This window comes from Rhynchophorus ferrugineus, unplaced genomic scaffold (genome assembly GCF_030347505.1).
Source record: "Rhynchophorus ferrugineus isolate W39M unplaced genomic scaffold, kcgeb_rfMv2 rfM1, whole genome shotgun sequence".
NCBI classification, from domain to species: Eukaryota; Metazoa; Arthropoda; class Insecta; order Coleoptera; family Curculionidae; genus Rhynchophorus; species Rhynchophorus ferrugineus.
Window position 1 is genome coordinate 3,305,670 of NW_027472580.1, and position 27,045 is coordinate 3,332,714.

Consider the following 27,045-nt stretch of genomic DNA (forward strand, 5'->3'; position numbering starts at 1 on the left):
TGGAACAATTATTTTCAATAAATATTGTCACTATTTCTGGTCGTTCTTGTGGCGTATATTAACCATAACAAAATTTGGATGTCTACACAACACAATGGTTAAAGAGAAACTGATCTACAAGTCACATAACCAAAATGGCGCGCAATCAAATTGGTAGCGGAACTTTTGCCGCACCGGTTATCTTGGCTTCTGTCTTTTTATTAGGCTGCATTTTCCAATATCTGGTTGATTTGTAGATCAAGTTGATTACCACTTGATATACATAAAATATACTAAAAATTACATACAGTAAACTCACATAACCTTAGTGTCAGTCACTGACACTTCTTCAATCGCTTATTTGGTTACAAATTTCTCATAAATATTTTTACGAATATAAGACACATTGTTTTATTTTTTTATTTTAGGGTAAATGATGTGGCTCGGTGAATAGAGGTAAAACGAAATGAAACAGTGGTGTTTACATTATGTGACCGTTATTTATTGGATATATAAAAAAAATGTGAAAAATACAATTAGATAAAACGGATGGCAGCGGTGTTACCTGGAGACGAGGCTTGGACAGTCGATGGTGGCACGTTTAAACCAAACGATAGTCGAGTACTGAATGAATCGAAATACCCTTCAATAACATCCCAGATAAACGTCTCGGGGTTGCCGCCAGCTATTCGTTATCGGGTTCTTGTTGGCGCTGCTGGCACCCCGCTCGTGTTCAACAACTGGGATTATATTTCTGGGTATTTTGTAGACCGTTATTGCACGATGTAAAATTCGACATGGCTCAAGGTCGCTACATTATTAAAGAGGATTACGGACTTATCCGTTTGTCAAGACAAAATATCATCACCATGATCATCAATCTACTAACTGGTCCCTTTTATTTTGGTCTCGAATACTGCTAGGTCTGTAGTCTTTGTTGCTTGTATTATATATATAAAATTATTATATAAAGCTCTTGGAACTTGATCAACTCGTTGACTGCTTCAACTGTTTGAGTAATTCACATACCTGATCTTTTCTTCATTTGTTGAGGTTATCTCAACTATATCAATAGTATAATTTGAAGACAACTCATCATTAATATAAATAAGAGTCCACACGCATTGCTCATCCTTCAGATTTTCATTGCCGCTTTTCAAATGTCCATAACAAAAACTAACCGCATCGCTTACTGTCTTTGCCTTCATCTATAAAATGATTATTGTCTTCAGCAAAACCTTATCTTCTTAAATAAACATTTTGTCTAAGTAACAAAATAAGTTTCCAAATTGAATAAAGTATATCATTTTTAAAATAACTTAATGTTAAATATATGACTTGTCTCGATACAAGAGCCAGTATAGAAAGGAGGAAGAAAAGTTAGTAGAGGGCGCTGTGACTTGTATCGAGTGGGTATAAATTACCAGGGATCAAAATAAAATTTCTCCTTTGTTCCAAGGCCATAAGTGGTGTATTAATTCCGTCCCGCCCCGAATCATAAGTGATTCGTAAAACTTAATTGATGGTAAAAAACATTTCAACAAAAAATATTTTTAATATCGTGATAAATGTTAAAGCTTAAATATACTTTGATAACATAAAATACAATTATGCATTATTAAATACATATATCAAAAATTGAATAGAACAAACTAAACCAATATTCAGTAATGAGCTATATATTTCAACAATATTTTATGAACAGGTCTAGTTTTAAAAATATGTTGTCAGTACCCTCTTGTGTAGAGTGTTTGAACAAATTGGCCAATACTAAGCAGCAAAGAGATATAAAGGGTACATTTTCACTACAACTGTATAGATGTCTCTCGTCTGCATCAAAATAATATAGATATCTTTGCTAAATTAAAATGAAGTATAATATTCAAGTTAATTATTTACGTTAACGATTTACAGAGCATGGATTAATCTATATATTCCCACAGAGGACTAAATTATATTTATATTATTCCAATAATAGACATGCTAACATAGGCAACTAAAAATACAACTTTATATTTATCTAAACATAACCTATTTGTGTATGTACGTCGATATATTTGAATGTATTTAAATATAAAGGACCGTTAAATTATTTAATTAAATTTCAACAATTTTTTTTGCAATATTCTATTCAAATCTAATTATATTATTCTACTACAGGTTAGACATAAAATGTAATTTCATCGATTAATAATTAATTAAGAATCCTATTATTTTATAAATGTTCTAAAACGCAGGTGTAAAATTCACATCTATACATTTATAACGCTAGCTGTCTCGTTTTATGCTAAAAATCAATTTACATGTCAAAACTGTGATAATCATCTCTATTCTCTATTGTTAGTAATATGGATTAATTTGCAGCTCTCTCTCTGTGCAATGACATTATAGAAATAAATTCCAGTCTTTTGGTTCTTACGTCACGACCTATCCCCCTTTTTTCAATACCGCAATAAAATGTACTCAAATTTAAGCCCTGAAGATGAATACACCACTAAAGTTGAAAGGATTATTGGAGAAAATACCGATTTAACAAGAGATTTGGAAAATTGGATGACAAAGCTACCTCAAAGTTTGAGATCTGTCCCAATTATATATTTGGCTTTACCAGGTTTGGCTAAAACACTTTCTTACACTGTATTATTTTTCTGAAAATTTTAAGGATCTCATGATAGTTTCACCTCTATTATAAACCGTTCATGTGAAGTATCACCAGACTCCGAAAAAATTCTTCAAGAACTACATTGGTTAATATGTTTAAGAGGGTTAATGTCCCAGTGGACAAAGACACAAGGATTTTCAGTTAATGAGCAATTGAAATCGGGTATTAGGTATTCTAATTCATCTACAGAAAATATATGAAGCACACTTTGTTACTTTTTTTCAGGTATTTTGATTTAAGAGTTACAACAAAAAAGTGCAATCCAAACCTATTTTTTTGTCATGGATTATATTCATTTGAGGTAACTGGAGTACTGCATGACATAGCAACTTTTTTAGAGACACATACACAGGAAGTAAGTTTCTATAAAATTTTATTTATTTTCCAATAAGTCTTCACATCAATCTCAAATCATCAATTCAATCTATAAATCTAATGAATCTACCTTAATAAATCCATTAAAAAATCATCCATGTTAGAATCCATTTCTAAATGATTGGGCAAGTTGGAACTATTTATATCAACATTATTTGATAATTCCGTAGGTATATTTTGAGTCTTCAGTATTTCTTCAAGTTCTTCCATCAAATCTGCCTCTTCATTAACAGTAGGTATAAAATGCTCAATTGATTTTTTGATATCTTCTATTCTCCTATGGACCAGTACACATTGTTCATTTACTGGGTATGAACACTTTAAATTAAGACACATTAATATTGCCATGTTCATGTTTATTTGCTTCAGTTCAAGCTTTTGAAAACATTCTGGACATGTGCTGGGAACCTTTAAAAATGTGTTTGTAATAATAACGTATGAATTAATGTGAGGAAAACTTACCTGCGTCATGATTTTAAACGAGTTTTATGTACCCTTACAAAATAATGAATTTTTAATATCTGTCCATTTTGTTATTGGAAACATAACCTCTAACGATAATAAACAAAAACTTGTCATCTGTAGTTGCCTATACACAATGCTACCACAATACAGACTAACATTAATTATTAGAGAACTAAAAAATATATCAAAAAGTCATTTTAGGGAACATATCATCAGGAATCGAGAAAATATTAAATTGTATAATCTAATATCGTATTTTACGTTGCTATGATTGTACTGTGGAATACAGAGGAAAAAAAGAGAAAATGTTTTTCATTGAACGCTGTTTTTGTTGTGAAACTAATAATAATAAGATTGCATTTTTTGTGTAAACATAGTAAACGAGTGATTTACCGACTCTGGAGCATGCAATATATAATTGATTACGACAGAGATAGTCGTTAATTCATATTTTTATTTTTGAAAACAAAATAGTTCAATTAAAATATATAATTTGATGTTTTACGTTTATATGCTTCAAAACAAGTGAAAATACATAATCATACATATTGGTTTGTTTTAAATTATATTTAATTCCTGCATTTTTTTATGTTCAAATATAAATAAATATAAAACAAATTCAGTTTGATATTCGGTTATTTATTATTCCAGATTGTAATATTAGATTGTCAACATTTTTATGGATTCACCCAAGAAACCCATGCTATCTTGATGCAGACAATAACTAAAATATATGGTACCAAATTGTTACCATATTCAGATCATATGGATCATTTATCTTTAGATTATATGACTAAACAATTTCGTTATCAGGTAATAATATAGACATTATTAAAAAAATAATTGTAATATTAATAATAAATTGTAATAATACACATTATTAAACCTAAGTTATATGTAGGAAAAAGAAATCTACGTTTTTAACATTATTATTTTCCTTGTCGGTTTTGCATTCTTGCAAAGAACAATCACAAATGTTAAATAATCATAAACGACCATGTTCCAGTAGAATTCGAATACGCGACTATCCCAACAGTAGGTGGGTCGTCGTGTCGCCTTTACCACTGCGCCATCCAAGGCAGCAGAATTTCTTTTGAACGAATACAAATAAATAAATATAAATAATAATCAGAGGTCAATTGAAGTCTGACTCATAGATGGCGCTACTAGAATTAAATCCCTATGTTTTTTTGTCAACCTCAAAAGACGCGTGTATAAATTTGACAGCTATCGGATCATTAGATTGTGAATTATAGCATTTTGAGTGAAGCAGGTTTTGTTATTGTGTAATAAATGGATAAAATGGATTTCGCGTGTTGATAAACATTGCTTTTTGAAGGGAAAAAATGCAGTTGAATCAAAATCTTGGCTTGGTGCCGAATTTCCGGACACTGTCCCAGGAAAATCCACCATCAAGGATTGGTATGCTAAGTTTAGACGTGGCGAAATGAGCACCGAAGACGGTGAACGCAGTGGACGGCCGAAAAGGTTGTTACCGACGAAAACATTTAAAAAATCCACAAAATGATTTTAAATGACCGTAAATTGAAACTGAATAACATAGCAGACACTCTAAAGATATCAACTGAATGTGTACATCATATCATTCACGAATATTTGGGTATGAGAAAGCTCTGTGGAAAGTGGGTGCCGCGCAAGCTCACTTTTGACCAAAAACAACGACGAGTTGATGATTCGGAGCAGTGTTTGAAGATAATCAAGCCTAATAAACCTGAAGTTTTTGCGTCGATATGTGACAATGGATGAAACATGGCTCCATCAATTTATTCCAAGTCCAATCGACAGTCATTCGAGTGGACTGCACACGATGAACCCACTCCAAAGCGTGTGAAAACGCAACAGTCGACTGGCAAGGTTATGGTGTCTGTATTTTGGGATGCGCATGGAATAATTTTCATTGACTACCTTGAAAGGACAATTAACAGCGACTATTACATAGCGTTATTGGACCGTTTGAAGGACATGGATTGGGACATGAATTGAGCTTCGAATTGCTTCCTCATCCACCGTATTCTCCAGATCTGGCCCCCAGCGACTATTTCCTGTTCTCAGATCTCAAAAGAATGCTCGCTGGGAAGAAATTTTCGTCGAATGAAGAGGCGATCGCCGAACCTGAGGCCTATTTTGAAGCAAAGGACAAATCGTACTACTAAAATGGTATCGGAAGGTCGCTATAATCACTGTATCACCTTTGAAGGGAATTATGTTGAATAAAAAAACTAATTTTGCTAAAAAAATGTGTTACTATGGTAGGCCGGGGACTTTTCAATTGACCTGTTATAAATAAAATTCCTGAAATATAAAAAAACGTGGATTACTTTTTGAACGATTTCATATGTTTACAAAAACTTATGTATATATGTTTTTCAAGGTTATCGTAATATACAGATCAGATGCAGCTCGTTTTGGCCAACCCTTGCTCTGGCCATCAGCGAGTTTCCCAAACCCATGGGCTGATACTATTAATCCGAACGTTTTGTTCAACAAACTAGATAAGGGAATCAAGGAACGGTCACCGGAGGTGGCTTTCATCACTCAGTGTATACTCACGCCGAATTTTACCGATATTTTAAGCAATCTTTTCAGTAAATATCAAAATTCAGTCTTTTAGTTCATAGCTACCTATGATAATATTGTCATTGAATTACTAAACGTCAGTAAATAACAAAATTCAGTCTCTTGATTCATAGCTACCTATGATGATACTGTAATTGATTCACTAAACGTTTATTTTTATTTTCAAACACTTCATTTAATGATATTTCAGATACATTAAAGCAAAAATTAGCCGTAGAGTTCGAGGATCTAAGAACTGGATGGGTATCGAAGCAAATACCTGGAAGGGGAGGAATTAACATTGTGATAGGAGATTTTGTCGATTTGTCTGACAACTTATTCACCAAAACAGTAATTAATCTCAATTTAAAACTGTTGAGTGACCTACCAAAACCCTTACAAACTGTGGTAACAATAAACGGATATAATCGATATTAATTCATTGCATTTATAGATTCTTTAATATTTTTTTGAACAGCCTACTAAGATTATCAAGTATTAATAGACAGTAAGTTAGAGATTAGAGAACATTATATATCAGTAACACATCTAGTATTATATTACCTAAAATGTTAATTTAAGCTTAATTACTGAGGTATTTAGATTTCTTTTACACAATTACAATAATGAACGAGGATTTTCATCATTATAAACTTGGTACTAATAACTGACTATAGCCTGTGCCTCATATTGTATTTTGTGCCTTAAATTTCTTCGTATACAGTATCTCTAATACAATTTATTTGTGGGCAGGTGCATATCATTCAGTTACTGATAACATAGATAACATCAGGATGTTTTTTAACGAAGTTGTGGATAATCAAGCTCGAAATACTTGAGCTAGTTATGTTTTGTTCCCTGTTGTCAAGTGACTGTTTACAAAAAAATGAAATATTTTGTTCAATTAAAAAAGGAATGTCACTTATAAGGAATATTAATCAGTAAAATATGCAATCAAAATATTGTTAATTGTAATCAATAATAAATAATGTACACTTATATTTAGAATAGATCTTGCCTAAAATATTTTATTAAAAACTGTTATTGTTGAGGGAATTTTGTAATAATCTGTGTTAATCGGGACATAATTGTAAACCCAAGTATTATTTACAGATTAAATTAAGTTTTACATTGTTATTTTATTTCCTTAATTTCATCCCAATATATTGAGCATATGAAAAAGTTGTCTATGTTTTAAACAATTAAATATAGGATTTTTCAAAACATTTTTTATCTTATCTGAATATTTCTTAAATTAAAGAAATTTAATTTAAATCACATTTACAGTGACCTACCAAAACCCTTACAAACTGTGGTAACAATAAACGGATATAATCGATATTAATTCATTGCATTTATAGATTCTTTAATATTTTTTTGAACAGCCTACTAAGATTATCAAGTATTAATAGACAGTAAGTTAGAGATTAGAGGACATTATATATCAGTATATGAAATATGAAAAAGTTGTCTATGTTTTAAACAATTAAATATAGGATTTTTCAAAACATTTTTTATCTTATCTGAATATTTCTTAAATTAAAAAAATTTAATTTAAATCACATTTGCAGGGTTGAAAGTTTAAAACATTTCCTCATTTCATATATTCATTTATATATTGCACCATATATTTTAACAAAAAATGTTATTGTCGAAACAGAAATAGATTTGCAAAATAATGTGTATTTAACCATATAAAGATTTGTGGGAAAATATACAAGCTTTTGCTAACTTTCAGAAAGCATGTTTCATTCATTTGATTAAAAATTGTTAAAGATACTTAGGATGAAAAATAATAACATTTTTGCCATACTTTTTTTACAAGTGCTACTGAAGTAATGAAGATTATAATGTTCCCATGTAATGTATGGAACGAAAACAAAAGGACTGTTTCAACTACTGTTGAACTGTTTCATACTTGTCCTTCAATGTCTAAACTTTGAAAATATGCCTTTATCATATTTCTAGGCCTGAATATTTCTTAAATTGCTTTGTATATATTTGTTATAATGTAATTTATTTATAATCAAGTGCATAACATTTATAACAGCTGATTAAAAAGACAAACATCAGGTTGTGGCTTTAATAAAATTACTGATAATAACTTTCTAAATACTTTAAATCTAAATAATAAACACTTTTTTTCAATTTACTTTGAATAAAATGATCCTTGTTCCTTGTGAATAAAATGTTTATAACTATCATTTGTAGAACATTTTTATTATTATTCTCTTAGCATTCCATAATCTGCCCAATGGGCAATAAGTATTTGATTCAATTTATTATACAGTGACATGTAGAAAATCGCTTTAATAAGTGATCTTCTGTACTACGGAATGAGATGACACGAGACTGCTAATAATGAGTAGTGGATTAGAGCCTTCCATTTAGATACTTTCCTATAAATTTTTACAGATATTGCAGATGTGATTGGTCAACACTTCGTGGCAACTTTACTTGTACAGATACAGTTGCTAACGATACTTAACACACATAAATTTTAAATTGGGTGTAACAGGTCAATTGAAAAGTCCCCGGCCTACCCTAGTAAAACACATTTTTTTTTGCAAAATTAGTTTTTTTTGACAAGGGTGATGATACACTGATTATATCGACCCTCAAACTTTTCGATACCATTTTTGTAGTACGTTTGTCCTTTGCTTCAAAATAGGCCTCAGTTTCTAGTTTTCTATTTTAGTAGCGTCATCTATGTGTCAGGTCGGGGACTTCTCAACTGACCTGTTATTCGTACACTTCATCAACAGAAAATTCCTCGTTTTTTACGAGGGGGAACCAAATATAAACGGTAATTTTATTATTTAGTAACAACATCCGTGCTATTCGAGAACTTATTGAAAGTGATCGTCGGTTAAGGATTGAAGAAATAACATCAGAATTGGGTATCAGCTATGGAAGTGTTCAATCCATCAACTTGAGTTTAAAAAAACATACCGAAGTTGTGACAAGGAATAAATTGAAAGAAGTGCGCTGGGAAACCCTCGAGCACCCTCCTTATAGCCCTGACTTGTCACTTTGTGATTATTTTTTGTTTGCGCCCTTGAAAGAATCACTTACTTTGGGGGCAAAAGGCTTGAAAGCAAATGAAGAGGAGTATGTGCGCAATTGGTTGACAACTCGCCCTCAAACTTTTTATGAAGAAGGAATATTCAAGCTTCCAAATCGGTGGCAAAAGTGTGTAGAGCACGGAGGTGATTACATTGAAAAATGTTAAATGTTTAGTTTGTGTATACCATTGATCAATACAATTATTTCACAAAGTTACTGTTTATATTAGATTCCACCTCGTACAATGATAACGTTAGACAGACATCTTCAGGGTCTCGCCAATTAAAAGAGATTGGCTGGGTAGTTTCGATGCAACTACAGTATAGTTCAGACCTTGCCCCGTTCGACTATCCTTACTTCCGGTCTCTGAACGACTTTCCTAATGATGTAAAGCTAGTTATAAAAGTTCAAATATTTTCTTCGTGCTCAGTTTCTTGCACGGAAATGTTAGAAGTTATTGCGGTGACGGAAATATGATTTTATCAGAAAATGGTAAAGACTAAAATCCTCAAAATATCCATATATCATTGACTAGTGTTTGAAATGTATGTAAATAATTAATATTAAAGTAAATAATAATTTTAGAGGTAATGAAAAACTGGAAGGAAAAACGATAAGTAAAAATTAAACAAGAAGGAATTTTGTTTCCGTGTACCATAAGCACTCCAAGGCAATCGAACATAAGAGTATTGTCTACCAAGAACATCTTATTAGAATCGCTATATTAATTGAAATCTACTTATGTACGAATTTACACGGCACGTTTTAAACAAGCCGGCAACAGAAGGATAACGATAGCAGCATATTTCTAGAAACAATAGGAGCACTTGAAAATCTCATTGAATTTAATCGGTGTTTTTATCTCTACCCTTAAACTAATGGGTATTTTGAAATCCACACAAATTAATATAAAATCACACAAAGATCTGATACAGTCAATTAAATTTGAAGAAAACAACAATTATCCATATAAAAATGTCCGGCTTTTTGGGTAAAATAGGGACTTTATTTTATATTTTCGCGTTAATACATTTAATTAACTGTGCACCATCTGATCAGCATTATGGATCCGAACTACAAGATTTAGCTGATGACTTGGAAAACTGGATGGAATTTCTGCCTGATGCCATAAAAAGTGTCCCAATTAATTATTTAGCAATCCCAGGTAATTTCTTCACTAGTTTAACGGTTACATAACGTATTTTTATTAACATCCTTTATAAAAACTCATATTAATAAATAATTTCTCATTTTCAATAGTTTAATAATTAGAACTTTATGAGATAAATGAAAAGTAATTTTATATTATATTATACACAATCTATTATACTTAAATTTACATAAAAATCGCATGTGTTTTATTTTAGGCACTCACGACAGTTTCACTTCTGACATTACCAAAGATTCCGAAGTTTCTCCGGACGGTGAAGATATTTTGAAACAATTGGAATGGCTCTCTATTGTCAAAGTAGTGATGGCCAATTGGTCAAAAACACAAGCCTATGACGTCACTGCACAGCTGCAAGCGGGAATCAGGTATTTACATAATCAAAATAACAATACTCAAATTTGGTTAACAGCAATCATTTGCATTAAGATAAAAAGTTAACGACTTTTAATTTTGGAATGGAATAATAGTTAATTCGATAGTAATAATGAATATTGTAATTCCTATAAATTGCTAAAATGTTAATTTTAATTTAATACAATTTTATGTAAGTGCATACGACCTTGTATATTTTTATTATGAAATAGACCTTTTGTCAATGTCACTATTTTCTGACATTTGTTAGTTTGACAATATTAGTGGGTTTACTCCTGTAAATCTTCTATGCTGTAAATTTAAAAATATGCATAGAAGTAAAATTGGAAAATATTTTATATTTTCGCTAACAAGCGAAATAATAATAAGGGAGACTATTTAACATTTTTGTCCCTTAAATTTAATTATTTTTTAGATTCTTTGATTTGAGAGTATGTAACAATACTGCAGACAACACATTATACTTTTGTCATGGATTATATTCAACCGATGTCCAAAGTGTTCTTAACGACATGTCCTCGTATTTATCAGAACATCCTAACGAAGTTGTTATATTGGATTGTCAACATTTCTATGCCTTTACCGATGACACACATGCGACTTTAATTGGAATGTTAAAAAATGCTTTTAACACGACACTATTGCCCTATGCTGGTTCTTTAAGCAGTTGGTCGTTAAGTAGTTTAAATGATAACAATTATCAGGTTAGTTACCTTCCTCAAGTTAATTCCAGTTCGAGTCTTCCTTTTTTGGTAGGTAATACTTATATATCGAGAATCAGTGCAGACTAGTGAGACATTCTTGTGGCCATCGTCCAGCTATCCCACGCCATGGTATAATACCATGAACTCAACGTATTTACTCTCTAGTTTGGATACTGGATTATCGACAAGATCCAATTCCAATGGTTACATTAGTCAATGTGTGTTAACTCCTGGAGTAAATGATATTCTCACTAATCTTTTATGTAAGTAATGATAATTTATAATTTTCAGGTCGATATTATGAACTGTCACTGTTATGATTTTTTGACAATTGTCAAAGTCAAATCATACCAGTCAATGTCATTTTAACGTTTTGGTAATTATTTCAGCCACTTTAAAACAAAAATGTGCCGTTGACTTTGAATCATCTAGAACTGCCTGGATTTTGGAACAAGAGCCGGGAGCGAATGGAGTAAACGTTATTATAGGGGACTTTGTTGACTTGTCTGATGACGTCTTTAGTAAGTCCATAATAAATTTAAATTCAAAATTACTTACTACGAGAAATATATTTATGAGAGGTATCAGTAGAATAGGCCAATATATAAATGATCTAAAGAGATATATTTTCCCTAAACTTGTTTGAATAGAATTTATTGATTTTAAATAAAAAGTGTCATTTTGTTATTGTTTTCAATTTATTCTTTGCCTTGAATTTTTACGTTCATTATTCATCTTAGTTATGCTGATGTAATTTAATGAGTTATACATAAATGATTATTTGTTTCGCCACAATGTTTACATTTTAGTGCTCTGAATACCGATGATACATATTATCCCACTTTTAAAAAATAATAAATTCTGCTTTCTTAAATCAATCGAATTTATAAAATGTTTCCATTATATTTAGATGATAATAATTTAATAAAATATTATAATATGGAATCAAAAATTATTTGGTAGTCGAGGTTAAGCCACGAAAATAATGCGGCAAGGGTTATCCAATAAATTATTAAACAAAGACAGAGTAACTAATTATATTGATGAGAACAGGCTAATAAGAACTATCGAAATATTCCATAAAGATGATAATGTTCAAACTGGCATTATCTTATCTGTAATTATCATAAAACTAGTTATTTACTAATCATAAACTACATTAATTTTAGTCAGTACTAATAACATATTTTTTGGGTATGTTATTTATGATTTTATAACATAATCATTTACTTCAATACATTTTTTCAAGTGATCGACAACTTTTGAAAATAATTTAAAAATTAAAATGTCGGAAGAACTTAATTCAATTAATACGATAGATGTTGATGACTCGAACTTCAATAGTTGATCATTGGAACTGGATGGCTGTACTTGTGCAACATCTTGATGTAGTATCGTATCCTCGTAGTTCCTCAAACAACTCACAATTTTTACTATCCTTTATTGTCTACAAATACATATCGACGCAAAAAATGCTTATGTCCCCAAACAGTTTTTGCATACTGAGTCGTCGATCATCCAAAACCATAATGTAGCTGCTATTGCCAGTGGCACTTGATGCATCAATCATCAGCGCTGCAATGCCCAAAAAAATAAAGATGCTCACAAGAAATAATTATGCAATCTCACTAAAATACTAAAATATGTTCTATTATTTACCAAATCCCACTCAGTATTAGCGAATTCTTGTTGAACGTAATGTGGACCAGTGGAATAACCTACTGTCGGTAGGCTACGACTCACGATATCGCTATTATTTATCTGATCCACACGATCGTGCTCTGCGAGCTCCTTCCACAAATAAGCAAGTACGTCTATTTTTTGTCAATATATAAGACATTCTTGGCTTTTTTAATAATTCACGCCAACGAGTAGAAGTGTTAGACCAAATTGTGAAGACAAGGATCCCCCACTGCGCTCCAACCCATTAATAATAATAATATACGAACTATTAATGTTGTGTATGGATGAAATAGAAGATCAATTCTCTAGCAACACAGTCTGTAGTCTTTTTAACCAACTACAGCAAAGAAAAAATCGAACCTGCTGGAATAAGATATACTATCAATAATTTTGAACGTAGTATTATTCAAGTTTGAAATAATATTAATAACATCATTAGTGAAGCATCAGACATAATAAGACACGAGCCACCAGTCGCAAAATAAACGCAACCATCCCGGTAATAGTAAATTTGATCTCCGAATTTCTGCTTTAGAGGTGTGTGATGTTATAATAAATTGTGCAAAAGGTCGATTTTATTTTAAAGAGCATCTAGTAGTTGCGGAACTTTTCTTTTCGGTATACTTTGGAGAATATTGTAAATTTCCTGAGGTCTCCTATAATGTTTAATAGCAAACAATATAGGAGACACTTTGAAGGAAAACTTAATTTATAAAAAGTAAAAAGGCTATCGCAGTAAGACGATCATGTTGCTTCAACCACTGCGTATACCTGATCAATTATATATATATATATATATATATATATATATATATATATATATATATATATATATATATATATATATATATACATATATATATATATATATATATATATACATTCGACAGAAATACTTCTACCATGAAAAGAAACAAACTTTTTTTTTAATTATAGGAGAATATTCAGAATTATGGTAGGTAAAAATAAAGACAGAATGAAATCGATAACTATTATTGCAGTTTGCCATTACACATAGTGATATCAACAACAATATCAATAGAAACTTATTCTGATTAAAACTCCAATTAACATGAAAGATAACAAAATGAATAGAGATGATAAAAACACTACACTTTATTTATTATTGAAAGGTTAAGCTTTTGTTTGTTCATTACAAAGCTTTAACTTTCAATTGCTTCATTCGAGGGGCTCTTTTCTTCGCTTGTCTCTTCTCCTCCCTTATTTCCCAACGCCGTTGTTTCTCCGGATCATCCTCTGCCATTATCCTCTCCTTCTCCAAGCGCTTCTTCTCTTCACGTTTTGCAGCTGCAGCTTCAGCGCGAGCCTGGTGAGTGGACTTGAGAAAAGCTTCCTCCACTTTTTGACGATTTTTATCAGCCTTATGTTTACCTTGAATTGTAAAGTGTGTTAATGGAAGATCATTATAGGTCAACTCTTATTGATGATTACCTTCCTTAGAAAGACGATAATTCTTAACCTTATTTATACAGTAAAATACCATAACCATTAAAGGTTTCAGTCTTTTTTGGGCTTCTTCTAAGGGCATTCCTTTGACAGGAATATTAAATCCAAATCTAAGGACCTAAAAACATACTTTTGTTCTATGTTTCAAAGCACATATAAATAACTAACCTTTTGAACTTGGGGTTGCTTTAAAGTAGGACTAGTAGCTTCTTCAGTCGGTTTCAGACCAGAATATTGATCAGAAAAATGGATATAATCTACACACTCTGTATAATTATTTAATACAGCTATTATTTTTGAATCTAACATAGCTGATGTAGACTCAGCTATTTCAGACATCACTTGAAAACTACTTGGTATATTATATTTTTCACCAGCCTAAAAGGGTCACAAATATTATATTCGATTCAATTTTACTATATCATCAGTTTAACTACCTTTCTTTCAGAACAGTAAATACTAATATCTTGCAAATCTTTTGAAATATGTAATGCTGTCTTTTTACTAGCTACAGCAAAAATAAAGTTTTCCATGTCTTCTTTATTCATTCTAACAGTAATTTGGACCTGATCTAATGAAGGTTTCATCATATTTGCTATTATTGCTACTAAATCTTGTCTCTGGAATGTATCATAATCAGATAAATATATGTATAATCTTTGTTTTATACCTTGATCAGCCTTAATTCAACTAACATGCCCTCGCAGCATGTTCTTCCACTGCACCACAATGTGAAAACATTTTCACTTTCCTTAATCATTTTAACATTATCATTTCTCTCAAGATTTCCATCATCACCAACCATCGCAAAATTTTCTTCAAGTAGCTGTTTATGTGTTTGAAACCAAGCATTTGCAATTTTTGTGTTCTTGCTTTTTCCTAAAAAAAAACATTTATGTTAAAATATCCTAAATCATCTTAGAATGGTACATTTTACCTAAAGCAAAATTGATAAAGTAAACAAATAGACCAAATATCATTAATATTTCGAGGTAATAACTGTCCCAACTTTGTCTAAAATTAACTGGTACTTTAGCAATAGTAATTTTTGGTTCAACTAGAGGCTTCTCCTCTTTCTCCTCAAAACCCTCAAATTCATCAGCATCTTGAAAATGTTCAAACTCTGAGTCTACTTCAATGTCTACTAAAACCTACAAAAATTAATAGGTTTTATTGCTCTATATGTAAATAAGGCCTACAAAATGCAACCTCATCACTTTCTTCATCGTTAGCAAATGAATCGGACTCGTCTGATGAAATAAACTCATTGGAATCATCATCGCCCACAACACTATATTTTGTTGCTGCGCTAGAATCTTTTTCTTCACCAGCAGCATTAAAAATAGCAGAATTATCATCGTCGAAGTCTTCAAATTCTGCAAATTCGCTATCAGCATCATGTGCTATACTATTTTGAAAAACTAGAAATAAAAAAAATATCCTGTATAACCACATGACTAAACTATTAATAAAAATAGGTCAATAATTATTCTAATATATTTAGGTTAAAAATTTTCACTGTTGCTGACGTTGGCTGTCAAATTCCTCTTCTTTGAAATATATTGGCTTCTGACAAAACTCAAAATAATTCTATAATTTTAAATTATTACATACTTGGTAATGAAGGTTGTGATAAATAATAGTCATGCATATAGGGTTTTCTAATATAAGCGTATATATAAAATAAACAATGTGCAAAAACGTACAAAATTATTTGGTGCTATTAATATAATATAATCTACATAATAATTTCGAAGGAATAACTTTCACCTTTTCACTTCTTATACTTTTTAGAACCGGGTAGAAATTAACACCTTAGGGCAAATTTAAACATGAGAGAATATTCTGTTATAGAAAGTATTTTAACATTATTTAACTAAACCAAGTTTAATCTTGACCATGGTGTGTTTTTCTTTAATATCTGTAAACAAATTGCAAACTATCGATAAAAATATTTAAGAAAATATCCATAGAAAGTTGTGATAACTAATTAATTTATTTTTATATATATTATTAGTGGAAAACGGAAACAATAACCTTTCATTTAGTCTTGATTGCGCCGTTAATAAACTAAATGAAAACCTACTTGCGAATATGCGTTTACGCCTTTCATCCAAAATTGACGACCCCCAAGCAAAACATGGGCGTCACAACAAATTGCAAACCGTGAAAGCTTTTATCACTTTCATTTCTCTTATATTAGATTGAAGGTTTACGTGAAAATGCTTTCAGAGTAGATTACCAACAATGTTTTTATATTTGATACAATATAAATGTTTTTCAACTTTCACTAATCGACCTTGGCTCTTCTGTCAGTGTCAAGATTATTGCTATTTTTTCCATAGAAGTTTGTTTAGAGAAAATTCTACAATTAGAGTAAAATAATGTGTCAAAATGTATAAAATAACAAAGTATAATGTATACGATAAAATTATTTTGGGTTTTAGTTCACTTTTAATTAACGTAATTTATTTTATACTTTAATAATATTTATTTAATATCGGGATGGTTTTATGTTGTTTTAATCTGTTTTTTTTCTTCCAGATAGAGTTGTTGGTTTCTTTTAATGTACGATGCCTGTAAGTAGATATAACTAATTACTACATTTTTTTTTTTGATAACTGTTAGTGATTCTGTTTAAATTTTGAATACAATGTTTCCCAATATAGTTCAAGATTAGAGCGATCCAATGGGCGAAGAATTGACTTTTAACACTCTCATCTGTCAAAGTCAACCTATCCTATGTTTTTCTTTCCATATCTAATTTCTACGTATATATTTTAAAAGCAATTTTATATGATTTTTAAGCCCTTTAGCTTAAAGGTATAACAATTTTAAATTTCCAGTTAGAATCTTCTGAAAGATCATATTATCCTATATATATATACTTTAATAATGCAACATTGAACATTGGAGCTATAATCTCGTCGTAATAGTATCCAGTTCAAACTGGATATATCAAACCGTTACGTGTAGATCTATAGTAATTGAAGCGAATAAATGACCTAAAATGATCGTTATCAACTTTTTACGGCTGATTTTAGCAACATGAGCTTGTCTTCAAATTAATGTTGATTTTTTTCGTTGCTAAATCTGATTATGGGTTTTTAAAATTATATTTTGGGTTTCTATTTTATATTACTAGGATTTATTTAGTTCAGACCTAGTACTTGGTATTAGTTTCAAATTACGGTATTCCATTTTAGCCTACTGCCTGACGAATAACTAAGATCTTTTCGAAAGACATCTGGTTTTATCTAGCCTGATTACTGAAATGACCGGGATGACTAAATAATGAACATAAATACATATAAACACAAGAACAAATTAAATATCTTTAAATCTTTGTAAATAATTCTATTGTAGGTAGGATTTTTAGCATAATATTAGTCAAATGGTTGTTTTGACGACTATTTACAATTTTATTTTACCAATTCTTTTCCAACAACATTATTCAATGTTCCAAGAATGATCCAATGTTTAGAGTTCTTTTTGAGCAAACCTTTGACAGTGTCACTGTCATTTGTCAATGTCAAAAATGACAGTTATGTATTACTCTTTCTTCTTGTCTGATACAATTTCTGTGTATACAGGGTGCGCCAGAAAAATAGTAGATCTGAGTTTTACGTCGTGCGATCCCAAATTGCACATACATGACAGCTTTGTCATTAATGGTGTTGCATTAAATATCAAAGCAAATAGTTTTTTCTATGGCAAATAGCTTAAATTTTCCAAAAAATTAAACGAAAATTAGAAAGAAATAATGAAACTGAACTCAGCAGATGATATTGAATACAATTTTTCATAATATATGTTATTTTGAATAGGAATGAGGGTCTGTAGAACTCATGTAGACAGTCAGTGGTGGAATAACAATAAACAAAACAAATGTAACATTTGAATAGCAATGTTAATAACCTCACAACATTATGAATCAAATAACGCAAATAATTATATCAAAAGGGTTTTCATGTAAATAAATTACCGAATTTGATGATTTATATATTCTGAGTTTTAGGCAGTTGAAACTTATTCCATCGACTTATAAGTTTACTACTTGTTATATGAAAAGTATTTGAGCAACTGTACATCAAGAGGCTTAATTCAAAAATTGAAAACAGAAATAACAAACTACAATGCTAAAAGATATTTCTCAGCAGCATCCTTAGATATATTTCAGGCTTTTAATGGAAACACAAGGCTATAGGTTAAATCCAAAAAGCTTCTCCATTATTAGCACTTTCAGCTGGAATGCCAAAAAAATGTCGGTATGTTTGGCTGATATATCGATATTTAAAAAAAAAATATTTCTGAAACATTAAAAAAATCCATTTAAATATATGTTGGTACTTAATTCTAAGGCGTCAAAAGGCACCAAAGGTGCTTAAAATAGATGAAAAGAATGACCTCCAAGAAATATTGTTGCCTCCACAGCTCTTAGTTTTTTTGCAGACCTGTACACCCTTGTAAACCTTGTGTCAATTTTGATTCTGCAAGAGTCTAATTCTGGACAATCTTGGCATGCGCACAAGGATTTGAATTTGCAACGTTGACAGATCTTGCAAATTAAACGTACATTTGAAGAAGAAACAGATTAAATTATCTTGAATTCACAAATTAACCTAATATACGTTAAATTTTTTTATATCCTATAATATCAAAAAATGTAATATGAAGAACCCTTTAACGTCTCTCATTTCAAAATAAATTTGAAAGGAAAACTGAGCAAATAAAACTGATAGATATATTGATGATAATAGTTTATATATTATCTCTATGTTGCTTAACCTTTTATAAACATGTTTAATTTTAAAAGGTAAAAGAGAAAGTAAAACAACGTGTAAAGTAACAAATATAATTTATTTATGTTTTAAATTATCACATAATATATATCGCAGGGCACTAAACAAATAAATTCATTGTTTCCGCATCGAATCTGTGCGATATTCAAAAACAGCATTGAAACACCTTGCTCAATATATTCAATAAAAGCAAGGTATACAATTGAAGTCCATATTCATTAAGCCTGTGTGTAGAATATACACGTGTAAATTCATGGCTATATTCTATTAACATTTCATATTGTTCTTTAATAATTACGATTAACTTAATATTTTCTTCCATTAAGGTATGGTAGATATCCAGAAAGAGCGATTGTGGCCTATATAACAAAATTTATCCCATATATTTTACCTCATCTACCCATGCTTCAATGCTTTGTACCTGTGAAATTCAATTGGTTTGCTCGCTAAATATTATATGTCTTTATTAGTCAATAAATCTAGTCAAACTGCCACTGCCTAAATTATCTTGAATTTCATGCAATATAACAATATAGAATATTAGCAGTTAGTTTGACTCCAATCATATTTATATCTGACTTTAATAACTCTCGCCTCTCCTACTACCTACCTCCTCAATTACTACCTACTATTTATAATCAAAATACAAATTTATTTATTTATTTATATATTATAGACTCATCAGCCTCCTGGACTAGAGTCTGTTTATAGATATACAATATACAACACATTTACATCAGTTAAAGTATACAATGTTATTACAAGTATAGAATACAAAGAACAATATAAATACATGGTCGGAATATAAAGTATAGAGATAAATGTGTAGGATAACGAGTACATATTGCACGATGACAAGTAAAATATGTAAAGGCATATACATTCATGAATATATGAATGTTACAGTATAATGGTCGCACAACCCATGACAGTGATAAGGATACAAGATACACAAAATGTAAACGAACATGCATGATATTACATAGATGCACAGATGTTATATTTCTATTAGTAGTCCTGTTACGGTTAGACAATTAATCAGCTTGTCCAGATTCTCTTGTTTGTTGACCAACCGTGTTTGCGAGTTATATCTTCGACATTCGGTTAGTATGTGTTTGATAGATAGTGACTTCTTCCCTTAATGAGAAACTCATGGGTCAGTTTGCAGTGACCAATTCTGAGATGTGAGAATAAGCTTAAGTTGCGTCTGCTGATGTTGGTGGTGTTAAGGCCCTGATAATACTCTCTTTTCACCTCCCAAAGCTTGTTGTTTTCTGTTAGATCCCATCTGAGTTGGTCTAGATGTCTAAAGAAGAGGAAATTTTCAGTAAGTGATCCTTCCCTCTTCTTCACTAAGTAATCAGCTCTTTCATCCATGAATGATCCCGGAGTGAGAAGGGAGCCACATAAAGCTGATAGTTTTGTCCTATCCAATTTAGAGGTTGGTTCACGGATAAGCACTTCTAGTGAGTGGAGAGGTAGATATGGTTGGAGGCACTATAAGGAGCTCATTGAATCGGAGGCGATAACTAATCGTTTGTCTTACACATATTGTACTGAGATCAGGGCACTATACATGGCAAACAGTTCAGCACTCAATACACTCGATGAAACGAGGAGCCTGAAGTGTCCTTCCGACACCACCGATGTAAATGCTGCCCCCACGTAGTCATTATTCTTGGAACCGTCCGAGAATATCAAAAGATTCATGATATTTCTCAGTTTTTTATTGATTGAATTGGGTGCTGATATTGCTGGAGTCAGAATTAGACTCCTCATTGAGAGATCGACAGTCGTTATAGAGGCAGTCTATCTTCGGAGGCGTATATCGGTGGAAAAATCAGCGATAAGCGACTACAAACTGCATGGAATCTATGATAAGAGCCCCTCTAGAGGGATTGAGTTTGATGCTTGATGGAAAGAAATGTCTGTAATGAGACAGCCTTGGTAAAAATGTGGAACGCTTCACGATTTTGCGTATTATCCTTGCACAGGGGCCGAAAGCGAGTATTAATAATACAAATAGTACAAGAACAAATTAACCATCAACGAAATTGTTAACTTCAAACGTCAAACGTCAATGTTTTCTTTTTTTTAAAGTTTATTTTGAGCCAGGTAAAAAATGGAGTAGCTTTTTGAAATTATTCATTATGCCTATAGTAAATATAAGTTAAAATTTAATTTTGTTAAATTCCCCGTACCCCCGTCACTGCAAATTCGCCTATTGACAGTCCGACAAAAGACACGCTTCTTGCCGTTGACCCACTTTCTTCGCCGGCCGAGCCATTTCTTCTTTTCCTCGATCTTCAGTGCTCGCCGGCACTGCTGACTGACTGACCACAGACTGGTCTTCAGTAGGTCGCCCGAACAGCTGTTTCTTCAGTTAGTTCTTCCGTCGTCTGTGCCATCATGTTAAAGTGCACTGGAGCACCGTCTACGATAAAAAGACAATACTGTTGCTCCATGGTATAGATTGATTATTGGTGAATTGTGTCTCCGATCTCTTTTTTTTTGCTCTTCTATAGTGGCGGATGTAGGATATGCAAAATGATATGTTGTTTCATTTTACTGGTATGTATTTATTTATTTATTTTTGTATTTTCGGAATCACAAAAAACTAATAACAAATGTATTTAAAAAATACCTTTTGTAACAATGATAATATATTTTTCAATTTAGTGGGTACTTAACATGTGATATTGCAATTGTAAATAACATATTTTGATAAAAAATATTTTTTATTAGTACACGTTATCTTTATGTTAATCAAACTTCGATGTAATTTTAAGCTCTTCTGTATTGGCGGATGTAGAATATGCAAACTTATATGTTGTTTAATTTTTTACTGATATGTTTTTATCTATTTATTTTTGTATTTTTGGAATCCCAAAAAACCAATAACAAGTTTATTAAAATAAAATATCTTTTATAATAATAATAATATATTTGGTTTTCAATTTAGTGGGTACTTAACATGTGATATTGCAAACTGTAAATAACATATTTTGATAAAAAAATATTCTTTATTAGTGTCTGTTACTTTTATTTTGATCGAATTTCGATGTATTTTTAGGCTCTTCTATATTGGCGTATGTAGAATATGCAAAATTTTATGTTGTTTAATTATTTACTGATATGTTTTTATCTATTTATTTTTGTATTTTTGGAATCCCAAAAAACCAATAACAAATTTATTAAAATAAAATATCTCTTATAATAGTAATAATATATTTGGTTTTCAATTTAGTGGGTACTTAACATGTGATATTGTAATTGTAAATAACATATTTTGATAAAAAATATTTTTTATTAGTACACGTTACTTTTATTTTAATCAAACTTGAATGTAATTTTAAGCTCTTCTGTATTGGCGGATGTAGAATATGCAAAATTATATGTTGTTTAATTTTTTACTGATATGTTTTTATCTATTTATTTTTGTATTTTTGGAATCCCAAAAAACCAATAATAAATTTATTAAAATAAAATATCTTTTATAATAATAATAATATATTTGGTTTTAAATTTAGTGGGCTATCGAGTTTCTGGAGATAAAATACTTGGTTTTTAATTTTTCGTACCATTTATAGTACTTAACATGTGATATTGCAAATTGTAAATAACATATTTTGATAAAAATTTTTTTTATTAGTACACGTTACTTTTATTTTAATCAAACTTCCATATAATTTTAAGCTCTTCTGTATTGGCGGATGTAGAATATGCAAAATTATATGTTGTTTAATTTTTTACTGATATGTTTTTATAAATTTATTTTTGTATTTTTGGAATCCCAAAAAACCAATAACAAATTTATTAAAATAAAATATCTTTTATAATAATAATAATATATTTGGTTTTAAATTTAGTGGGCAATCGAGTTTCTGGAGATAAAATACTTGGTTTTTAATTTTTCGTACCATTTATAGTACTTAACATGTGATATTGCAAATTGTAAATAACATATTTTGATAAAAAAATATTATTTATTAGTGTATGTTACTTTTATTTTAATCGAATTTCGATGTATTTTTAGGCTCTTCTATATTGGCGTGTGCAGAATATGCAAAATTTTATGTTGTTTAATTTTTTACTGATATGTTTTTATTTATTTTGGTGTTTTTGGAATCCACAAAAAACCGGTAACAAATTTATTAAAATAAAATACCTTTTATAATAAAGATAATATATTTTGTTTTAAATTTAAAACACAGTTTCTATAAATAAAACACTAGGTTCTAAACCTTTCGTAATATTTATGACACTTAAAAAACTGATATCCAAATTATAAACAACATATTTTGTTGAAAATTAGTTTTTTAATTCATGTTACTTTTATTTTTACCAGTTACCATGTATTTTTAAGTTTAGGTTTTGTCTTTTTATTTATTTATTTTTGTACTTTTGGAATCTCAAAAACCAATAACAAATTTATTAAAATAAAATACCTTTTATAATAAAGATAATATATTTTGTTAATAATTAAATACAGTTTCTAGAATTAAAAGACTTGGTTCCTAATCTTTCATAACATTCATGATACTCACAGAAATGGTTTTACAAATTCTAAACAATAGATTTTGTGGAAAAAAATTCTTTTTTAGTTTATGTTACTTAATTTTTACCACTTATCATTTATATTTAACGTATCATTCTTGAAACAGATTTTTCGACAAATTTTTAGTATTTTTTACTAAAATATCAGTTTTAGTCTAAATATTTCACTCAAATTCAATCTACTGCAATTATAAGGACATTCTGATTAAATTGCATACATGATTATCGATGAACTAACACATTACTTATATTGATTAAATTAGTTTTGCATCTTCTATATTAGTGGATGTAGAAAATGCAAAAAATAGTTGCTTCATTTTTTACTGGTGTGTAAGTACTTATTTATTTTTGTATTTTTGAAATCTCAAAAAAAACCAATAACAAGTTTATTAAAATGAAATACTTTTATAAAGATAATATATTTTATTTGAAAGTTAAAATACAATTTCTAGCAATAAAATACTTCTTTCGGAACATTTATGATACTTAAAAAGTATTTTACAAATTGGAAACAACATAATTTGTTGATAAATATTATTAAAAAATCATACTAGTTTTATTTTTACCAATTACAATGTATTTTTAATTTTAATTGAATAATTTTAGTTTTTGTATTAATGGATAAATTTATCAGTGAACTAGTTTTTTGACGAGGAATTAAAAATGTTGCACTAAGATATCAAATTTCGTTAAAATATTTCACTCATAGTCAAACTACTGCAACATTTGCCTATAGCAATGGAAATTTGGCTGTTTAAAGAATAGAGATGAGATTGATGTTGTTAAACAAATAAAAAAAATTGTTAATAATAAATATTATTAATCGTATCCAACTACATTTGATTCAAATTATTGTTATGATATTTGCATAGAAATACACGACTTTTTATACTATATATACTATGTTATTTGGTAACTATTACTTTAAATAATCCAATAAAAATTTACACTTCACCTTTTTTAGACTTCAAGTCTTCTAGAACATAACCTATAATAAGCGACCTTTAATGCATAAAGATGACAATAACATTGTCATAAAATCAGAACAACGAAATAAGCACAATTTATACAATATTATTCAGTATTTCAAGTTCCATTAAAATAAAATTAATCTCACCATATTTGCACAAAAATAATCCGCTTTTTGTAATATTTATTTTTATATATGCGTACTGTTATTTAGCGACAACTGCTTTAAATATTTCGCAAAAAACTCACGGTTAAGCCGCCGACAGCCCACATTCTGACTGAATTTTCAGCAAAAAAATATCTCAACATATGAGATTCGATTTACCGTTAAAATTAAGTTTTAAATAATCATTTCTGTCCTTACCAAAGTGTATAATGGTGGCGTAAAACATTATTTATAGTGAATAAATAATATGAACGTAAAAAAAAGACTGAATGAGTACGAAGTTTACACAGGAAGCATTAAAACAAATGAGTGTGGTTGTAGTAACGTGCCATATATGGTTCGGTTTATTATGGTTTCCTTTTCTTTCTCTTTCCTTTTGTGGTAGTATTTATTAATGAACATTCATTTTACATATGGATGGTTGCCGGTTCTTTTATACAGATTGTGATCTAGATCCATATTATAGATAAGATCACTGCACTATGTTTTATTGAACGACCCGAGATATATTGTAAATTCGCTATATATAATTTCAATTAATATTAAATGATTGTTCTTGTAGACCTAAATATTATTCACATTCATTATTTATTCTACAAAAATGCCAAAAGAAATGTTTTTCCACTGTCTCTGAAGTGACCGTTAAATTTATTGTTCCATCACTTTTGAAATACAACAGTCTAGTTCTGCTGAATCCTGACATGTGCGCAATGATTAGAATTTGCAACGTTGTCAATTGTTCAAAATTATACGTATATTTGAAGAATATAATATAAATATAATACGAGGGTCACTATTTATAATATATATATATATAATATATTATTTATAAATAGTTAAGTACTCGCCACGATGATCAATACACTTTTGCATACGCTTAAATCAATTTTCAAAGCATTTATTCCATTCCGAATGAGGTATCTTCAAAACATGATTTTTTAACGCTTCAATAGCTTCTTCGAGAGATGAAAATCATTGGCCACACAGTTTATTATTTACGGATGGGAAAAAAAGAAGTCATTGTCCCCGACCTGACACATAGATGGTGCTACCAGAATTAAATTCATATGTTTTTTAGTTACTCCTAACCCTTAAAAGATACCTGTATAAATTTGACAGCTGTCAGATCATTAGTTTGTGAATTATAGCATTTTAAATGAAGCAACTTTTGTTATTGTGAAAAAAATGGATAAAAGGAATTTCACGTGTTGATAAAATATTGCTTTTTGAACGGAAAAAATACAGTTGAAGCAAAAACTTGGCTTGATGCCGAGTTTCCGGACACTGCCCCAGGAAAGTCAACCATCAAGGATTGGTATGCTAAGTTTAGACGTGGTGAAATGAGCACCGAATGCGGTGTAGGCAGTGGACGCCCAAAAAAGGTTGTTACCGACAAAAACATTTAAAAAATCCACAAAATGATTTTAAATTTCCATAAATTGAAATAATGAAATAGCAGACACTCTAAAGATCAACTGAAGGTATACATCATATCATTCACGAATATTTGGGTATGAGAAAGCTCTGTGCAAAATGGGTGCCTCGCGAGCTCATTTTTGACCAAAAAAACGACGAGTTGATGATTCGGAGCAATGTTTGAAAATGATCAAGCGTAATAAATCCGAGTTTTTGCGTCCATATGTGACAATGGATGAAACATGGTTCCACAGTCAACCGAGTGGACTGCACACGATGGACCCGCTCCAAAAGGTGGGAAAACGCAACAGTCTAGCAAGGTTTTGGCCTCTGTATTTTGGGATGCGCATGGAATAATTTTCATTGACTACGTTGAAAAAAGAAGGACCATCAACAGCGACTATTACATAACGTTATTGGACCATTTGAAGGACGAAATCGCCCGAAAAATGGCCGCATTTGAATAAAAAGAAAGTGCTGCTTCATCAAGACAACGCACTGTGTCAAAAATCCATGAATTGGGCTTCGAATTACTTACTCATTCACCGTTTTCTCCAGATCTGGTCCCTAGCGACTATTTCCTGTTCTTAGATCTCAAAAGAATGCTCGCTGGG

At 30.3% G+C, this 27,045-nt stretch overlaps 5 protein-coding genes across 7 annotated transcripts in view; 3 read left to right on the forward strand and 2 right to left on the reverse strand.

Moving 5' to 3' along the window:
* Nucleotides 1–2,009: 2,009 nt before the first annotated feature.
* Nucleotides 2,010–7,192, forward strand: LOC143202367 (PI-PLC X domain-containing protein 3). Of its 2 annotated transcripts, none has more exons than XM_076413847.1 (7): nt 2,010–2,139; nt 2,344–2,590; nt 2,642–2,810; nt 2,867–2,996; nt 4,133–4,294; nt 5,874–6,087; nt 6,270–7,192. In XM_076413847.1, the coding sequence occupies exons 2-7, from the start codon at nt 2,437–2,439 to the stop codon at nt 6,494–6,496; spliced, it is 1,056 nt and encodes a 351-aa protein (XP_076269962.1). In that variant the 5' UTR covers nt 2,010–2,139; nt 2,344–2,436; the 3' UTR covers nt 6,497–7,192. The 2 variants fall into 2 exon arrangements, with proteins under 2 accessions (XP_076269962.1, XP_076269972.1); XM_076413857.1 differs by having other exon boundaries at nt 2,035–2,153.
* Nucleotides 2,998–3,618, reverse strand: LOC143202379 (uncharacterized). The gene is made up of 2 exons (XM_076413862.1): nt 3,479–3,618; nt 2,998–3,424 (listed from the first exon to the last, which is right to left on the reverse strand). Exons 1-2 carry the CDS (start codon nt 3,485–3,487, stop codon nt 3,083–3,085), a joined length of 351 nt encoding a protein of 116 aa, XP_076269977.1. The 5' UTR covers nt 3,488–3,618; the 3' UTR covers nt 2,998–3,082.
* A 2,826-nt stretch (nt 7,193–10,018) lies between the features above and the next one.
* Nucleotides 10,019–12,058, forward strand: LOC143194773 (PI-PLC X domain-containing protein 3). The gene is made up of 5 exons (XM_076401465.1): nt 10,019–10,289; nt 10,492–10,660; nt 11,083–11,371; nt 11,424–11,634; nt 11,761–12,058. Exons 1-5 carry the CDS (start codon nt 10,100–10,102, stop codon nt 12,015–12,017), a joined length of 1,116 nt encoding a protein of 371 aa, XP_076257580.1. The 5' UTR covers nt 10,019–10,099; the 3' UTR covers nt 12,018–12,058.
* Nucleotides 12,059–14,031: 1,973 nt separating this feature from the next.
* Nucleotides 14,032–16,113, reverse strand: LOC143202359 (PAT complex subunit CCDC47). Its single transcript, XM_076413835.1, has 7 exons — nt 15,731–16,113; nt 15,459–15,672; nt 15,192–15,400; nt 14,959–15,141; nt 14,690–14,899; nt 14,507–14,639; nt 14,032–14,446 (listed from the first exon to the last, which is right to left on the reverse strand). Exons 1-7 carry the CDS (start codon nt 15,974–15,976, stop codon nt 14,208–14,210), a joined length of 1,434 nt encoding a protein of 477 aa, XP_076269950.1. The 5' UTR covers nt 15,977–16,113; the 3' UTR covers nt 14,032–14,207.
* A 963-nt stretch (nt 16,114–17,076) lies between these two features.
* Nucleotides 17,077–27,045, forward strand: part of spz4 (Spaetzle domain-containing protein 4) — a 47,123-nt gene continuing 37,154 nt past the window's right edge. The window contains exon 1 of one of the 2 annotated variants that reach the window (XM_076413806.1): nt 17,077–17,100. In XM_076413806.1, coding sequence (XP_076269921.1) covers nt 17,095–17,100 — 6 coding nt within the window. In that variant the 5' untranslated portion in view covers nt 17,077–17,094. Of the gene's footprint in view, nt 17,101–21,730; nt 21,895–27,045 lie in introns of those variants that run through there. The other variant, XM_076413798.1, reaches the window with a different exon arrangement.

What these genes read in the sequence shown, in the direction of transcription:
- LOC143202367 (XM_076413847.1), top strand. Translation starts at nt 2,437, where the DNA reads ATGTACTCAAATTTAAGCCCTGAAGATGAATACACCACTAAAGTTGAA. An exon ending in CAATTGAAATCGGGTATTAG is followed by an intron (nt 2,811 to 2,866) that starts GTATTCTAATTC and finishes ACTTTTTTTCAG; the next exon opens with GTATTTTGATTTAAGAGTTA. An exon ending in TAGAGACACATACACAGGAA is followed by an intron (nt 2,997 to 4,132) that starts GTAAGTTTCTAT and finishes TTATTATTCCAG; the next exon opens with ATTGTAATATTAGATTGTCA.
- LOC143202359 (XM_076413835.1), bottom strand. Translation starts at nt 15,976, where the DNA reads ATGTGGTTATACAGGATATTTTTTTTATTTCTAGTTTTTCAAAATAGT. An exon ending in TTGAATTAAGGCTGATCAAG is followed by an intron (nt 15,142 to 15,191) that starts GTATAAAACAAA and finishes GATACATTCCAG; the next exon opens with AGACAAGATTTAGTAGCAAT. An exon ending in TTTACTGTTCTGAAAGAAAG is followed by an intron (nt 14,900 to 14,958) that starts GTAGTTAAACTG and finishes TGACCCTTTTAG; the next exon opens with GCTGGTGAAAAATATAATAT.
- LOC143194773 (XM_076401465.1), top strand. Translation starts at nt 10,100, where the DNA reads ATGTCCGGCTTTTTGGGTAAAATAGGGACTTTATTTTATATTTTCGCG. An exon ending in TAATTATTTAGCAATCCCAG is followed by an intron (nt 10,290 to 10,491) that starts GTAATTTCTTCA and finishes GTTTTATTTTAG; the next exon opens with GCACTCACGACAGTTTCACT. An exon ending in TAAATGATAACAATTATCAG is followed by an intron (nt 11,372 to 11,423) that starts GTTAGTTACCTT and finishes CTTTTTTGGTAG; the next exon opens with GTAATACTTATATATCGAGA.